At 38.3% G+C, this 19,335-nt stretch overlaps 1 protein-coding gene across 1 annotated transcript; it reads right to left on the bottom strand.

Annotated features, from left to right (window-relative positions):
* Positions 1–1,010: 1,010 nt before the first annotated feature.
* On the bottom strand, positions 1,011–18,871 carry smarcd1 (SWI/SNF related BAF chromatin remodeling complex subunit D1; the record flags this gene model as incomplete). The annotated part of the gene is made up of 13 exons (XM_079242427.1): positions 1,011–2,464; positions 3,518–3,619; positions 5,792–5,914; positions 8,416–8,551; positions 9,728–9,825; positions 10,363–10,524; positions 10,654–10,755; positions 10,878–10,994; positions 11,197–11,319; positions 11,700–11,822; positions 12,748–12,790; positions 14,435–14,613; positions 18,686–18,871. The coding sequence occupies 13 exons, from the start codon at positions 18,869–18,871 to the stop codon at positions 2,411–2,413; spliced, it is 1,548 nt and encodes a 515-aa protein (XP_079098553.1). The 3' UTR covers positions 1,011–2,410.
* Positions 18,872–19,335: the final 464 nt, after the last annotated feature.

Consider the following 19,335-nt stretch of genomic DNA (forward strand, 5'->3'; position numbering starts at 1 on the left):
CATCAATAATGTGTACAGACTCGGACTGGTTTAGAAAAGGTGAGGGAATTTGTGTTGCAGGAGACTTTCTTTATTGTAACTTTGCTTCTCGCCAATAAATCTTCCACAGCTGGGAATGCCTGCTGCCACATCTCTGATAAAGCTTTGTAGTACGAGCAGCAGAGTGGGTTGTGTCTCAAAAACCTTCCAAATCTTCTCTTTTGATGACATCAAACAGATTATTTTGCTGTTGATTATTGGTAAATGGACTTGTACTTCTATAGCGCTTTTCTAGTCATTGAGACCACTCAAAGCGCTTTACACTACTTGTCACATTCACCCATTCACGCACACACTCATACCCCGATAGGCACATCGGGGGGCAGCTTGGGGTTCAGTGTCTTCGGCCTGTTAGGGGAAGCCTTAAAAAAAACAAGGATCCCCCAACTTTCCAGTTGAAGGACAACTGCTCTTCCTTCTGAGCTACAGCTGCCCCATATTGCTTGTATTGGTTATTTGGTTGAATGATTGGAGTCTGAAGACATGTGGTGTGTTAGGAATCTAAACCAAGGAACCACACGAAACAAGTCAGAAGCAGAATAAGCAGAGATTTGGCAAATTTTTCATTGGCACAACACACACTCAACTCCGCTGCTCACCCCCAAAGGTCCCCCCCACCCTTTAAAAATATCATAAATGGAAATAAACAGGCTTCCCAAGAGTACAAGGTTAACTGGGAAGAAAAATTGTTATAAAGAAATCATCCTTCAATTTTTTTCTGCTTTTTTTATTGCTAACTATGTATTTCAGTTATTTAAAAGCGTCATCATCCTCACCTGTAGAATATTGTTTGTCCCCAAAAACAAGGAAATACTACATCAGAAATACCTTGGAGGGGAACATTTTAGAAACTGGAGTTCTTTTGTTGTAATAAATGATTATTTAAATTGAAAATAATCTTAAAAAATGTTAAGCTTCCATCAAATTCTGGCCAACATAGTTTAAAGAATTGGGGACATAAATGTTTTACATATTCTTTATTATAACATAAGAACATACAGAAAAATAGGTTTGGTCCATGAAAAAAGTCTGCAGTTTCACATAATTCTACCCAGTGTTGCTTTAAACGCTCATGCTCTTTACAACTCTCGTTCTCACTGAATCCTCATTAGTGTATTCTTGAATATCCTCAACAAGCGGCAAAGTTTCTATGACTTCCAAGAGGGAAACTACAAAACCCGCAGATGCCTGGTCTTCGGTCAGTGTAGGAAGAAAACTACAAGTCTTCAGATCTGCTCTGCACATCTGTAAAAATCACAAAACTAAAAACGTAGAAGTCTTAATTCTGAGCTTGAAGGCGCCGTAAGGCTGCCGTACAGAGGTGGTAAGTTAGATGTGACAGCCAACTTTACATTGCAAGACGCCAAATCACTCTAAAAATGAAGGCTGATCAATATAAATACTGGTTCAACAAATCTGCAGAGTGTATACAAAGACTTAAGATATCAGCCAGTTTTAGTGACACAGGTCAACTGAACATCCATCTGCATAGTATTTACAAAACTATATCGACTAACGGTACTCTTACAAGCTACTTCCATGATATTCTGTACTAGCTAACAAGACAAGTACTGGTATAATACATATTTTCAAAACAAGGATCATTGATGGAAAGAAAAAGGAAAAGACAAAAACTAAAAAAACGTCATTCCAATGACAACATTAACAAAGATAATTTCTTTGCCACAGCGGTGTATGTTAAGCTGAGAGTGAGCTTGCCATACACACTGTGACACTGTCAAAAACCGATGACAACTAAGTACAAAGTGACATGTGAACAGTTATTAGGCAGCAAAGAAATCCAACTGATCACAAACACAATCACCATCAATATCAACCTAACAGCAAGCATCTGGGGGCGGGTTCCAAGTGTACATTGTAGTTTTATTCTCCAGAAATATGGAGCCACAGAGGGCTACACACACCTTTTTCTGTCCAAGTATTTTCAAAGTTTCGAGACACAATCCATCTTCTATGTTTCAGTGTGTACAATCTTTTGTAGACACAGTGTTTCAAAACAAAAGGAATGCTTCCAGGCTAAGACATGCTACTGGGGGAAACAAAGTGTGCTCAAAGACGTGCTATGGAGCGAGAAAAAAAACAAAAAGAAGGAATTTTCCAGAAAAAGTCTAAGTAGAAAACAAACAAATTGTTGCAAAGCTGCAAGGGGGAAAAGAAAAGCTGACATCCTAACAGTGAGGTCATCTAGAATCTATTTCTCTCTAAGTTCGTCAGCAAACTGAGCAATTGTGTTTGAATGTGTCACTCATTCACTGTCTCTCTCTCTCTCACACACAGACACACACACACACATTAGTTGTCTCCAACAGAACGAGTTGTCGCATTTCTTGCTTAACAAGGACAAACGTCTTCAGGTGTTTCTGATACCGAGCGCCTGCTCCAGCTCCTGGCGCCTCTGCTGGACCTGGAAGACATTTTCAGAGACAACTTAATCACCAGGTGATAGCGTGGCGCTACAACAGTCAACATGATAAGACATGATGGAGGGAACACGACTACGTGCATACACCTGATGTGTGTGTCTGTGTTTTTTCTTTGCTTCTAGAGAATCTTATCCCGGAACTCTAAAAGCCAATTCCCACCAGGTGTGTGTGCAGTACGTTCCAGCAGCGCGGTGGTCTCCAGATGTGATTGCAGCTGCTTTAGTCAATAGCTTGGTTCACACCAGGCAGCGACGTGTCAGATGCACCCAGAATCGCCTCATAGTGGCGCTCTGCTAAATATACCAGGCAGTGGGGGTGTGGCATTTTAGGTACCTGATGATTCGGATATGATTCAGGGTGCTCGGTTCAAATATATGACGATTATCAGGGATTCTGATGCATTCCCCCTGAAGCTTTGTTTTCTAAGAACAAGGTAACATTTCTACTACCTTATACTCCATTCAGTATTATTTCAAGTATCCAAAAAAATTCATCTTCACACTTTATGTTGCACCATAAATACATCCAACACAAACATTAAAATTTTTCCATGGAATCTGCAGAAAGAATGTGCTGGGGACACCAGACAAACCTCCAGTTCGCGCAGCCTGTGCAACGTCTTGCTTTCTGCCACACTGTATCTGCGTTTGTCATGTAATTATTATATTTTAAAAAAATTTTTTAAAAAAAATTGTTTTCAAACAGTTATGAATAAGAACTGAACCAGGACATTTTGCATCAAGATGCATCAATTAAATAGTGAACTGGCTGACCCCTACACACCTGCTTGATAATTGACGGAGCAGGTTTCTAGAATGCAAATTATTAATAATTTGTTAAAATGCAAACTAAGCGTTCAGAAATGTATGTGTAGCTCTTGCTTCATCATGACAAATAAACCTATACTACGGATGTCAAAAACAACAACAAAAAAAAAGCTTAACTGATAGCTAAAGTTAGAAGTTTCACAGCATAGAAACAAAAAAACCAAACAAACCACCAAATCTGTCAGGAAGAATAAAAATAATATATACCTTGGAGTAGAAGTAGCGACAGACTGCCTCCTGAGCCCAGGGCTGGTAGTAAAACTCTGCTCTTCGCTCCTCTTCTGGGTTTCCTACCACATCTGTCATGGTCTGCGAACAGAAAAATATTACTGGCCCAGAGTCCATCTCAACAATTATTGCAGCTGGATAAGAGCACTTTTCTAGGTTGAGTGGACTTCAGGCTGAAACTGTTTTCGGCCATTTTACAGAATCAGCTGAGCAAACACTGACGATGGGGGACAACTGCTCACTCAGCAGAAGCTGAAAAGAGTTGGGGGAGGTGAGCATACATCCAACCAAACACGTTGGTTCATATTTCGTGCTCTTCTTTGACTTTCCACTCTTGTAATAAACCTACGGGAGGAGCATGAATCTTGTTTTGAGCTATGAAGCTAATCTTCCAAATGCTGAACACAGGTTTGAACCTCAGCACTTTGAATCATCCTGTTATCGGATTGGGCTAATCACATAAAATCGCATTGCTTTTCCCAAAAAGTCCAGAACATACTAGAAGTAAGATATATTCACTGCCATTGGCTGATGTTTGTCGCCAGGCTAACTGCTAAAAGCTGAATATTTGCTGATTCTGCTGGAGCGATATGTCTGTGCATCCCAAACAGTGTTAGCATGAACTGTGAGGGCTGACCAAAAACGATTTAATCAAGAAGAGAAAAATCTAAAAAATGATCAAAACTGAAAAACAACATACGACAAAACTGGACTAAGCTGTTTTTATTGATGAAACGCCAAGTTTTACTCTTCTAAAAAACATATTTTTCAACCACAATTGTTCCACAGCAGAACAGCCACCAGAAGCAACATCACTGAATAACCCACACCTCACACATTTCTGATACTGCCCTTGGGAGGCTGTAAAATCTTTCATGCTTATATGAATGGAGTATGTAAAAGAGAGCTATGGTCAACTTGGACAATTGAATATTTTTACTTATGAGAATTCACAATGTGAAAATATCAAGCTGGAGAGAAAACGATACCCATCGTCAATGTGATTTAATTAATGTCGGATTTGAAGTTGGTGGGGCCTCTACGAAGCACAAGCTGAACTTCCCTCGCTGGAACCTCACCTAGAACCTTTTTGGAATCAGTAGAATTCTGTGTACAAGAACTAAAAGTAATGGTGTCAATAACCATCGTATTAGTTCTGAATCTCTCAATACCTTTGAATTTGAGAGGATTTCTAAGAAAATTTCATGTTGTATAACAAACAGACTGAGTAGAATTTTCCCCATCTTCATAACATCATTAAATATTGAATACAGATGGAGAACTGGTGCCAAGCAGACTATAGTGTTTACATTTAGTTAATCTGAATTCTGATTGATTGACAATATTTTTTTAAATAACGAGAAAACTGGAATAAAAAATAAATTCTTCCTCTAATTACCAGATTATTGGAAAACCAATTGATATACAATAGTCACTATGACAAATTATTTGGCTTTCCTATGATCACTATGACACAGTGGTAATTTACTAATGAGATATGATTAATCAAGAAACTCTCCATAAATAATCCTAAAAGCCATTTGGTTTTTGACTTCTAAGAGGCGTGCTCAAAGAAAGCGGATGAATCAAAACACCAACCATAAATTATTGCATTATTTAAGACAGCTTAATGAACGTCAAAGATCATCAGAGATGAGCCAAGTTTGCAGTCCTCAGACATTGCCAAAGTTGCCATTTCAGTGTCCACTGCTAGAAGCAACTGTTCACTGTGTGTGTCTTTACCCCCACTTGTGCAGTGATATTCTCAGCACGGGACAACACGGATAAATCTGGATTTTTAACTAAGTCCCTGCATAATCTTGAAGACAGAATCTTGATGCGCTTTAACAGAAGAATATTTTTAGTTCTTGCATTAAATTCTTTTAAGGAATTTCAGTGGAGAAACTGGATTTATCTGGATGAAAAAAGGGCTGGATATTAATGGTTTAAAATGTAGAAAATCCATTATCAAGGGATAAAAGTCGCTCTATTTATTGTCAAGCCACTACATGTGCACCCTCTACAGACGGTGGAAACTGCATTTATTTCCCTCTCACCTACAATAAAAATTACGATTACGATAAAAAAAGAAAAAGAAAAAAAAAAGGAATATATTTAATTAAACAAGCTGCATGAAACAAAATTTACAATAATATACAACAATATACACATATAAAACCAGTCAGAGAAGTTCTTATTATCATATCTGATGTGATAAATGATGCTGTTTGAGGTCACGAGGATCGAACTCACCTTGAAGTCCCTGCACTGGGATTGAAGCCAATCATTGATAAAGCCCTGCGGATCTCTGGCAAAGCTCAACATAAACTCTCTCTGGGTCTTCAGTTGGTTGATGGTCTCAATGGTTTCATGGATCTGAAAAGTAACAAGATGTCATGATTATACAAGAAGCCTTATCATTTTTAAGTCATTCATAGCTAATTCATCTGCAGAGGTTGACCAAAATAATAAAAACAATGCCAATTAATCTATTTTCAGTAGCCTCAACAACTGCTACGTCCGCACTTGCGAAAAAGAGTAGAGTTGTGACTGATTTGACCGAATAAATCACGTCGGACTCCAATATTGATGTGATTCACAGATCGGATATTGGGCTTGTGTTTAAAATGAATAGGTATTATGCAGATTTCAGCCTACCACAATATGTTGATGCAGAAACAGTTCATGAAATATTTCCATTCATACTCGTACAGGTTAAAAAGGTGTTCAGCTAATAAGTGAAGAGAAAACAGTGTGCAGCAGACACTCGCTGAAGCGTTCCAGCAGAGCCGTAAACTTTCAGCACATCTGAAAACTGAAAAGCTGCTCCAACTCATTATGCTGGCCAATCAGTCTCTGTCATTTAAAATGATGGAAAAGTCCTCCAGCTAAAATCCTGAATGAAAATGCGACCCACACATACAACCTGTTTTGATTTAAACACATTGGACTCTAGGACTTTAATAATAATAATTGAGAGAAAAAAAAAAAAAAAGTTTCACAGCAAAATGATCCCTTCCTTTGTTTTAATTAAGATTATGAAGAAACTTCAGTCATTGTCTTTAATCCAATTTAGATTAGAAAATATTTTGGAAAACATTTAAATTGGATTCCTTTTTTTTTTTTTTTTTTTTAAATTAAGACCTTGCCATCGACTGAAATACCCAAAATTCAGATCGTTGCATATCTAGAAAAAAGTGACTATTGTTACACTTTTGAGCTACAATAACTTTTTACTGCAGTAACACAGATTGCGCCACTTTTCATTTTTATGAATACAGAGCCCAAATACCTATTTCGATGGGATAGATCAAATACAATATATGTATAATCACTGGTTTGTATTTAAAATGCAGTTTCCTTAGCATTTTACTTGTTTAATTTGATGCAGACTCCTCCGGTTTCCAACTCTTCTGGTGACCGTCACAATATGACAATATACTGAAAACAATGCAGCACTACATCTGCAAAAGCAGGAAAGAAGAAGACTCCTTTACATACCACAACAAAGTGGAATGAAAACATTGCAAGTTTTAGAAATGAAAAAAATTAAGTTTACTTTTAAATCCTTGCAGGAACAGGGTGCAAGCTAACATTCATCCTTACTGAACACAAGTTAAAAAAATTTTAAAAAGAGACTGGCGCCTGTAATGTGTAAACAACCTTTGTGTATGTACTCTGTTGAGATAAACAATAAAGACTACACAGAGGGATGTCCTTCAGCAGGATGGCTTTGTACCTTATCAATGTGATTACAGCCAACCCAGCCAAGGTAATGACTGCTAGCAGGGGGTCAAAAACACCTGAAGGACCTCTAAACATATCAGAAAGTGGGAAATATTGCGCTCAGCAGGCTCACAAATTGGAAGATTCAGCATGGCGAGACTGAATAACGTCATGAACAAAGAGAAACTCCAATGTGCTTTTATGTCAGCTGTTGTGGCCTAAAACCACTGCAATAAGGAAACATTCACACAACCTTAAAAAATATCTGCAAGTCAAAAACTGCACAGCTAAATACTAAGGCTGACTCAATGCCAGTATCAGGCATCAGATCGATACTATGTGCGATACTATCTAATCTGTATTCATAAAAGTGTTTCTATATTTCAGAACCCAATATCAATGTGAAAACACAGGCTGTCAAAGGACAAATCTAGCACCAACACAAACAGATTAATCTGTGGAATTAAAGCTTTGATTCTTTCACACATTAACAATATAATAATTACCATGCTAAACAAAAAATCTGAATTTGAGAAGCTAATTTTGTCATAGTGGCGAACCCAAAAAGCCACTTTATTGCCCTCATTTAGGAAGATTCTGGCAGTTTTCCTGCCTTACATTAGCAGTTTTCATGGTCAAGTGTCTAGAAAGGTTATTGCTGGTGTTACTTTGAAAATCCAAAACTTCTTAATGAGTGAATTCAGGCATAAAGGTGCCTTGTCAAAGCTGTGAACATAATCCACCAAAACTTTTTTTATCCTCCTTATCTATTAAAATTCAGAGTTTTCAAGCCTTAAATTAGATAATGGCTGCGGGACAACCCATTAGCAATGTCACAAAATTGACCACTTAGTCATCGCATCAGACATTCCACATTACGATTTATTAGTGCTCATATCAGTACTTGAAACTGGAAAGTTCTCAAATCAAGTACTTGTACTTAATTTGAAAATATGGTATCTGTGCATGTCCACTAAATAAAATTTCAAACATCAACACAAATGTTTTATAAGCACAACATTTTTAAGTAGAAAGGGATAATTAAGTTTTTGAGATCAAAACTTATTTTATTCATGAACACAAAAATGAACTACCAGAACAAAAATTAAAATTTAGAAAATCTGCTTGAGACTTCAGGGTAGAGTTTGTACCTTATTATCTAATCCTGCTATTTCCTGCTGGCTGGCTGTAGAAAGCAGGAAGGAGTTCATCTGGGTCTTCAGAGTGTCGTCCACCTCCACATCAATGTCATAACAAGCGGTCTTCTTTTGGTCATTAGGGTCCACACTTGAGGAAAAACACAGTATAAATAGTTTATATTTCTTTCTCTTTTAAGAAATGCAAATTTTTCATGCTCTTAAACATGACAATTTTGATTTTTAACATTTTGTTGAAGATGTTTTAAATGCTCACACAAAACAACTTAAAATCTAATGGTTCAGACCTCAAACAGTTTATCTACATTATATAAACTAAACTTCTGAAGATGAAGAAACTTTGAGATGTTTTTTCTTGCATAACAACTTAGATTTCACTGTACTTTTTGGTTTTACAGTTGCACACTTGTCCTTATTTTCACTATTTTTCCCTCTTTTTTTAACCAGAGATTACAGTCTTTGTTTTTTTAACTTTATGGTTCAAAAACTGGAACTGAAGGGAACGGTGCGCAAATAAGAATTTCACTGGTCAACGTAAAATTATGCTGCGAATATGTATGTCCAGGAAAAAAACAGAGAATAAGAATACTCTTAGTCTTGCTATCTGTAATATATTTGACATGGAGTGAAGAGTAATGTTACTAAATGCTGTATGAAAATGTACAGCAGCCGAACAAAGATGTTGCGATTATGATGGATGTAATTTAAGTGACTAAAAGTGCTCTTCTAAAGAATCCATGAAGCTTTTTTTTTTATAGTGATAGCTTAACTGCATTCATACAATGGAGCACAGTTGTCAGCTCGCTCTTAAACACACCCAATTTCAGCAGTTTTTAAATGTTTGCACAAAGCACTGCACCCAGCAATGGCAGAGAAAACAGAGGGAATGTTTTACAGCACTGTCCCAATTTTTTTACTTTTGTAATATGTAGGATTCCTCTGAAAAGTAAATCACAACCTAAATGCAATTGAGCCTTATGCATAAATGTTAATCCCTTAAAACACCAAACTTTTTGCATAAAAGAGGCTTTTATTCATGGATATAAGACTCGTTGTGGATCAACTATTTTACTGGATCCTGGCTGATGTTCCACTATCATCTGTACAGTGTGGCTATAAAGATAAACTGTATTAGTGACTGGTCTGAAATAAGTGTTTACTGAATTTAAAGTTATGATTTTTGCCTACAAAAGGTTTTTTTAATTTTATTTTAAAACATGTATTTACTCCTAGTTTTCATCACATAAATGAAAACCAAACAGCCTCATTTTTTGTTTAAGATCAGCTCCAACATTTTATAAATTACCTGATCACATGGTTGATGATGATTGGTTCTGGGGGCATCAGCAATGCATGTAAGCGCTGTGGGATTTCAGAGAACTTCATTCGCTGGGTCTCAAAAATCTGTCAATGAAGAAAATCCAGTTTTAGTACAGTGTGTTTGATATTTAGTTATACATAATTTGTGCAAAAGTTGTACCTTAAAAATCTGAACATAACGGAGTAAAGCGTCTTGTGGACTTGATAAATTATTGTATTAAACTGTATAAATCAAATTCCAGTCATAGTATAGTTTAAAAGAATTTTAAGAGTGAGCTCAGTGAAATAGCATCTATTTCACACATCAACGTTGCAGGAATCCAATATGAACCTCCTACAATCTTCTGTTTATCTTAACACAGGGGCCAAAAAACACCAAGAAAGCAGTGACTCACAAAGACACCAAGTTGCCATACAAGGACAGATACAGAGAGGAGGAGATGGACTGTACAACATCAAGAAAAGGCATTAGGCAGAACAACTATGAATCTGTTGATACTTTAAATCACAAGCATCAGCGACAGCGTTCATGTTTAAAGACACTTATTTGGACAAACTTCAGTCCTAAAACATATCAGGAATGTTTGATGTAATTTCATGTCAGAAAAAGCGACTACTCACCTGCTGCAGGTATTTGTCACAATTAATGAACTCGCGCTCATGTGGGTCTTGAAGTTTGTGGGTCTTGACATACTGCCAGAGTGCCTGAATGATCACAGGTCTGGTCTGGGTGTGGATACCCAGCATGCGGGCCAGTCGGGGGTCCAGCTTAAACTGAGGAGGCTATATGGTGCAGAGTAATGATTAGAAAAACTGAGGGTTAAGTCGGGTAAGGTGAATTTATTATCACATACAAACTTTGTATGAGGAAACTTAACAACTAAGACACAGAGTAACTCCCTGAACATTTACCTGGTAGTCGAGCATGAGGAGGACAGTGCAGCGAACACTCACGTCACCGGGCCTTTTCACCTGGAAACCATCAGTCTCCTGGGTGGTGGCAGTCCTATGCCACTAAAATTATATATAAAGCATTTTAGGAACAAGCGCAATATTTAAGCAGAATAAACAGCTAAAAATAATCAACATATTGACTGTTACCTAAAGGTAACAGTATATCCAAAAAATTCTCTTACTTCCACCAAATGATTATCTGGACCATAAAGGTCTTTGTCCAATTCAATCACTAGGGACTTGAAAAAAGATGAGAACTTCCTTTTTTGCTTGGTGGCTTCATACTTGGAAACAGCAGTCTGAAAACAAAAATAAATGAATCAATGAAAGCAAACACTGTTTAATAGTCTTAGGTTGAGGCATCCAGACAAATGTACCTGAAACATCCTACTTTTAGCAGTTCATTTGGCAGTTTTCTGGGAAAGGTTAATACCACACGCAACCATAACAAGTGTCAAGTACACTAGAATAATCTGAAAAAGTTTAGATCATGATGCTTACATCTTCTAGCAGACGTCCTTCCACACGTAGCTCCCATGATGCAACTGTGCCCTCTCCATCTTCAGCATCAGGTTTTGCAGGATTGAAGGTGTTTGATATAAAGATCCGGAGCTTTCTCTTTTGCTGGGAAGAAAAAACAAAACAAAAAAACCCAAAAACAGGACAAACTTCTGAGTCAACCAACAAAGTTTTTGACCATCAGAGCAGCAAAAACTCCAATTTTCAAATGAAACTTAAATGTTGTAAGACTACAAATAATCCTGCCGTGTTATTAAAGAAAACTAAGTGTGAAGCTTTGCAGAATGAAGTCATACAGTAGAAATATGTGAAACAGATGTAAAAAAAAAAACAAAAAAAAACATATAAACAATGATGGAGCATGCAGTCAGGGAAATTCCTTTTCGTAAAATGTCCATTTAGAGGAAACAACCACAGTGACTCTGAATTAACCAAATGGACAATTTCAGGACAGACTAGAGGTGATAGCTATTACAGAAATGTACCTTTATGGGCCTCTTCAGGGCTTCCTGAATGTCCAGCCTTTTGCGCATAATAGTCTGGTCCAGCTTTCTCTCAAAAGCCAGGAGATCCATGTAAGCCTGAGACTCTGGGACCAGTTCCCTGATCTGGGGCAAAAGCAAAAACAACTGGTTACCTCAAGTACAATGTGTAACAAGGACAGAACAAAACTAAAAGATACATTTTTTTCTGTCAAATATGTATCTGGCAGTATCACTTAATGTCCGATTGTGACATTTTTATTTACAGCCACTGTAAGATGGCACACATAACTCTGCTCCCTGATTTTTAAGCAAGACATTGACTTTTATAGTCTGCTTTCTTGATCCAAGCCAGATTTTTGTCTGTGGTGAATCTATTCGTCATTTGTGTCATTAGCTCTACAGTTTGTGTATCGTTTCTACAACAGTCACGACACAAACTTATGAACAATAGAAATCTGTATTAATTTGTGCTAAGAATAAGTAAGATGTCACCGAAGTACTTATTATTACAACATTTCTAAAATAAACATAAAGAGTAGATTTAAACAAATTGCAGACAACTCATCACCATTTGGGACACTCAATAAAACTCCTGGCAGCATTTTTGTACAATTATTTTGTATTGCAAAGATGTATGAAGCTAAAACAGGTGATATAACTGTCAACAAGCAAACCACTTGGCTGCTTTAATGTCTTTATGCAATATTTCAACAAATCAACGGTTGTGTTTACGTATGTGGGAGAAGAGCAAGGTTTAGCGAGTTTTAGACCTCAAGAACTTTCCAGTAGTTTTCCTTTTGAGGCATCTTTTGATATTGATGAGGGAGAAAAACACTGATTATAGTGTACAGTGACTGGGAGTAAGCAGACATTAATACAGCTGACCCAAACACATTCATTCATTTTCTCAACCGCTTGATCCAATTAAAGGTCATGGGACCCACACATACACATGTTTTTAAAAAATAAAACAAAGAAACAACTCCATTTGGACATGTTAATATGGTGAAAAAGTGGATTTTTAGTAAACAGGGTCTTTAAAACTCACCCTCTGAGGTAGAATTTTATCAGCCATCTTCTTTTTCTTAGTGCTGTAAATACAAAATAAAATAAATACAAGGAAGATTCAGCGTACACTGGTGAATCTTTACAAAAGGAAAAATTGTTCAAATCCACAGAAACAATGGGCAAAGTTCCACTGTCATCACCACAAAAGAATTAACTCACTTCTATAAGATTGGCATAGAATCAAATATTATGCATGCTTAAAATCTAATGTTGGAGATGCATTAATAACAGAATAAAAAACACTCCCATCTTAGCTGACCTTCATCGTGTGAAAATGAGAAAGATCTGCCACATCTTTTCAGACACAAACAGAGCAGTTCATGCTGCCTTCCTCTCTTGCTAGATCAGCTGATAACATTTCTTTCTATTAAATTCCTTTTTGATGTGAATAATATAGTTTTCAATTTCCATAATCTAATTCAACAATGGAAAAATGGTTGATAGAATGAGTGGAAAGTAAGGGTTCAAATTTTCAGTGTGGACAGGACAAAATATTAAATGGGAGTGAGTGTGTGTGAGAGTGTGTGAGGGCATTTGAGAGAGCTTGAATCACAGCTCAGGTGGGGGAGTTCTCCATCAACACTAAGTACAACGGGGATGGGGGGGCCGCTGACCTCAACTCAAGATGTTGTGGGTTGGTTGAGGGAATGCTACAATGTCCCGTTTAATCCCGGCAACACGTCTACTGACCAAGAAGCAGGACCAGGAGATTGAGGGGTGGGCTCTCCTATAGGCTGAAGTTGTTGAAGTGGTTAAAAAGCCCCTCAGTAAGTCAGATACGTTTCTAGTGAGTGGACTCCACCAAGGCTGTCCGATGTCTCAGGTTCTGTTTTTAACTTTTATGGACAGAATTTTTAGGCGCAGCCGAGGTGTGGAGGGGATCCGGTTAGGGGATCTCAGGACTGGATTTCTTCTTTTTGCAGATGATGTGGTTCTGTTGGCTTCACTGGGCCATGATCTCCTGCTCTTGCTGATGTGATTTGCAGCAGAGTGTGAAGTGGCCAAGATGAAAATCAGGACCACGGTCCTTAGCCAGAAAAAGAGTGGAGTGTCTTCTTCGGGTTGAGAGTGAGCTCCCGCCCCAAGTGGAGTAATTCAAGTATGTTGGTGTCTTGTTCACAAGTGAAAAAAGGCTAGAGCGCGAGTTCGACACGAGGATTGGTGCAGGTCTGCAACAATGTGAACTCTGCATTAGTCTGTCGTGGTGAAGGAACTGAACCATAAAGGCAAAGCTTTCGATTTGCAGGTCGATCTACGTTCCTACCCTCACCTATGTTCAGAAGCTGTGGGTAGTGGCTGTGGGAGCTGTGCCAGACTTCCCTGTCCAAAGACAGGGAGACGGGTCCATCACACCAGGCATCCCAGGACAAGACACAGGGCTGCTGTCCAAAGACAGGGAAGTGTGGGCTTCCTAGCTTAGGCAGCTGCCCCATGACCAGCAGAAAAAATGGATGGCGGGTGTTATGTCAGATGTAATGACTAAGTGGTTAATTTTGTGAATGTTTCTGTTGCTACTGTAAACTAGAATGGGGATGGGAACCAGTATAATATCCTACAGTCCAGACACACAACAGATAACTACTTCTTCCCTAATGCACACAGCTATGTCAGGTATTAAGCATTGATCTTTTATTTGAAGTAGATTTGCTGAATGAGTAGGAACTTACTGCTGGTTACGGTTCTGCTGCTGCTGAACCTGCTGAATCTGTTGAGGGGCCGGCCTCTTTCGAGACGGGTCCATCACACCAGGCATCCCAGGACGAGACACAGGGCTGCTGCCGTATCCTGGGGGCCCCATAGCTGGTCCCTGTGGGGTCATACGACTGGATGGAGGCATTCCTGGCCTCTGCAAAGAAGACAATTCAAAAGGACTATTGTTTAATACGGACTAAGTCTAGCAGACTATCCTGATGTTATTGCACCCTTAAAGAGTTAAAGTGACATGTCCAGAATAGCACCAAAGGCTTTCAATTTAGCTTTTCTGCTGATTTTCTTATCAAGCTCATTTGATGGCCCAGTGGCATCTATTATCTGCATTTGAAGAGTGTCACTGCCCGCCCGCATCCTGAGGCTGAGAAACCAGATAAAAACCAATCTTTTAATTTGGGACATAGTGTGACATTGCAGACGAGTTGCACTTTATGTGCAGAATCAAACAAGAGCAAATGACAATGAATACACTAGCTGTTTTGAACATGTACCATAGCTGATTCTGCAAAGAAAAGCAAAAGGACATTATTGGAGGAAGAGTTAAAGAAAGACACATAACATTACATAATACTTAACTGGCTGGAGAGAGCTCACAATGTATGAAGGATGCAAGATGCATCTCGTATTGGCTGTCGATAGCAGCCAAATCACTGAGAAAACTGCTGAAGTTATGTAGTGTTTTTTTTTTTTTTAAAGCAGTGGATACATTTTGAGATGTTTGTGCAGCCATGTCTCAGTAATGCACATAAAACTGCATTCCCTGAAATTCACAGAATCTCACTAATGTAGAATTTCTAATGTAAGAAATTCCCACTAATATTACAGCAATAACACTAAGTTTATGTATTTATGTTGTACGACACAGCTAGTGGAGTGGAACGTGGGAAGAAGACTAAAATGTTACAAAACTTACTACCTAAAATGGGCTCTCACCAACTGTACCCGACTATAGGCTGTACTGAGTCTCTTGGTAACGAGATTTAAGTCAATATGTGAATGTGTATTTTTTTATGCGAGAAAGAAACAGTTACAACAAAGAAAACAGTACAGATTGAGTAAATCTTTGGGTACTTTAAAATTAAACAGGCTCTCTTATGGTTTATACACTTGCAATTCCAAGCTGTTGATTAAAAGAAAAAAGATAATTCCAGCCAAAAAAAAACTGGTTTGTGGGCGTACTACAGCCTCGTACAGTTGCACTGGCCAACATGTAATTCACCACACCGCAACAATTTCCAGTTTCTCTCACTCAGCAATTGTCCCTGAAACTGAAGACTTAACTACAAGTCTCTGACAACGACAGTCTGCACTCAGCACCATCCATGCACACCTAAAGCCCAATCGCTGTGAATTTTGTGACTTTAATAGAAGGCAACAATATATTAACAATACTGAAAATTGTCACTTGTAAACACAATATGACTCAGCCCCACTTGAGAAAAACCTTTAATGTTACATATCCAGAAATCAGAACACACCTCTAGTCAAATCTGTGAGATGAGAATGTCTCTTAATTCCCCAGAAGAGTCAATTATGGCTACAAAATAAACAAACCCTATATTTCTAATACAAATAGCTCCAGTGTAATCATGTATAGGTTAAAAATTCCCCAAACAAACCAATTTCATATATATATTTTTTAATCCAGACAGATACTGTTTAATGTATATTGCTGTACATTTGAAATTACTATAATATCCTTTCATAAATGTGCTTATTTTGAACTCCGACAATAACTGGCAAATTTCTAAGCACACAAAAAACAAAAATGCAGCACATCAAACCCAAAACTACAGATGGTTAAATCCAAATACTGTGGTTGGATTTCTTTTTTGTGCTCCATAAGAAACACTAGTAATGATACATTTTTACATTCTTCACTAACAGGCAAAAACAGAGCAACAACCTCAAAAAACTCACCAAGCCGTGTGCTAGGAAATCAAACAGGCGACTTCTTGTATTCAATTGCATGAATAAAACCAGGAGCAGTAGCTAAATCACAAATCTCTGATGATGCCTTCCCTTCAGCAGTCAGCCGAGCAACTGAGACAGATGCCCAAAACACTTTCTCCTCAGTCTCATGGAAGGAAGCAAGAGTGACTGATTTCAACAATACAGACAGTCTTTTCCACACAACACAGTGTAGGCAGAAAGGGACTGTGTGTCGATCATTTAGTGCTTTTTACAGCATACATCAGCATGACCTTGGTTTTCCTGGAGCTAGAGAACTGCCGTTTTCAGAGCACGAAGCCTCTTTTTTGACTGTGTTGCAAAAGGCTGTTTGTACGATTGAGAGAAGCCAAGGACGGTGGATAGAGGGAGAGGGAAAAAAAGATTAAACATCCTTTCACTAAACAGCATTTCAGTATTCTTTCATGCTTTAGCTGCTGAACATTGGTGATAAATGATTCATCATTTCTATCCTGCTTGAAAATACCTGAAGACAGGTTAAAACAATTAACATTGACATGCACTCAGTAATAAACTAGTACCAATGCACAGAAGAACGGGAGGCAATGATGTAGAATGCTATGATATGCTACAAATACCTAGAGAATAGATCACTTAATATACAAAACTCACAATTCTACCACCTGATTATAGACTGAAAAGTAAGTCACAGATCTGGAGGGATTTAGGTTAAAAGTCTGTTTGAGCTTCCCTTTAAATTAGGGATGCCAGAGGAACAGGGATACATTAGAGGACTGGAGATGCTCTTGTAATTTTGAGAGGTGACAACAATTTTGAAAAGTTTTCCACCATAATGGCAAAATTTAAATACATACTAACATACACAACAATCATCTTACCTTCATATTTCTTATGAATCAAATAGATTATTGCAAACACATCATATGTGTATTTAAAGTTTTAAAAGAGATATGCAGAGATATGTCCCTGGACTATAAAGAAGCACCTGCTGCATAGCTACAGTATAATTTTAGACTGCCTAACACCAGTTATCGTATTTTGTAAGATGCCCTAATTTTTCACTGAGCTGTTTTTCTATGTATACTCTTAGTTTTAATTACACCAAGATGATGCCACTGAGTAACTATACATTCATATGTGCAAGTTTGAAATCTTGCAAAGTAAGACATGGGCACAACTTCATCGATTTCCAAAGTGTAAGATAAACGTCACACGTCCAATAATACAGTTTTAACTCAAGCTTTCCCAACAACACGACCTGGTTTCCTGATCTGCATTTAGGATCCTAAACCGATGGTCTTGATAAAAAACGCCTTTAACACGTGCATAAGGGAAACGGGAATCTATTTGGGTTTAACTGTTTCTAATAATTTTTCTGGAAAATTAAAGTACATTTTAAGTACCGTTTCACATGGACTAATCATTACATCAATAAATACCAATCTCGATCAATGCTAAAACTCAGAAACGTCCAATTATTGTTGTATACCACACTGAAACTACAACTATTTAGCATTTTTTCATTTAAGAGATTCATTATACGGTAAATCAACTTATATATTATCCAATTAGAACAACATAATTTAATAGGCACATTAGCAACTGTTATCAATAAATACTGGATATGCTCCAATGCATTTTAGTAAGGTTTATTGAAAAATCAAACATGTATGCAGGTATTGATCCTGCATTGCCATATGGAAAGAGTTAGCATGCATAAATCTACATCTACTATAAACAGAATACGGTCTTAGTTTGACTCTCATATATGAATAATCTTTTCCAAAAGTGATCTTTACAGACAGAGCACGATGTTAGTGCAGACTTTTTATTCAAAAGCAGACATGACTTCAAACTTCAACAAAAGAAAACATGTTATCATCAAGCGGTACTTTCTACACGATATGTTTACTCTACTTTCCTCTTTGTAAACCAGTCAAGACCTCTTCCTCTGTTATTAGTGAAAGCCATTAACAGCTAGGAGTTAGCAGCATTAGCAGGCTAAGCTATTTGGCCACTGTGACTAACGAGCTAAACTTAATGTTAGCAGGCGGGAGGGTTAGCAAATTCAAACAAGTAAACTCTGGTGGTTATTCAGAGTGAGCAGCTGAAATCTTTCCGACAGCTCTCCCGTTTTCTACCAGTGTTTTTTAGTTAGATTTGGCTGTGGCCTGCACAGGGACAGAGGTTAACGTGAGCCCTAAGTGACAAAGCAGCGGTGAGCGGCTTTGTTCTAGCGGACTTGCTAACGTAGCAAAGATGGAGCGATAACTCACCGGGTAGCCAGGCCCAGGCATCGGAGAGCGGTACATGTGGTTCTGGGCGCCAGACGATGGTCCCATTCTTCCAGAGGGAGTCCCAGGCCCCATCCCCGGACCGCCACCCGGTACAGGAGGTCCAGGTCCCATTGCTCCACCACCACCACCCGTTGGTGCCGACTGAAACCCCCCTCTAGTCGCCATCTCCGCTCCGGATGTCGCCAGCGGTGGAGTAGTCACAGAGGTACCGCGAGAGCAGGAACGTTGTTTGGGTGGCGTCTAGTGTTCCACAGCGCCCTCTGCTGTTTTCCCTGTAGTACTGCATTTAACAGGGCAACTGGGTGTGTGTGTGTGTGTGTGTGTGTGTGTGTGTGGGGGGGGGGGGGGGGGGGGGGGGGGGGGGGGGCGCTTCTTTTCTCTATATTTTTCCTTTGCCGTGGTTTGCCAATCTGTAATTTATTTATAAGTTGACTAAGTAAAAATAAAGTTTTAGCTATCCTAACATCAGCTATCCATGATGTTAAAGTAATTTGTTTATTGGTCTCACTAGATGCTTTTAGGCGATGCTTGGTGACTTCGAGACAGGTTTTGTTTGTAGATGTTTTGCTTGTTTTGTGTGTGTGTGTGTGTGTGTGTGTGTGTGTGTGATTGCAATACAATATCTGTTT

This window comes from Telmatherina bonti, assembly GCF_933228915.1.
Source record: "Telmatherina bonti genome assembly, chromosome: 6".
NCBI lineage: Eukaryota > Metazoa > Chordata > Actinopteri > Atheriniformes > Telmatherinidae > Telmatherina > Telmatherina bonti.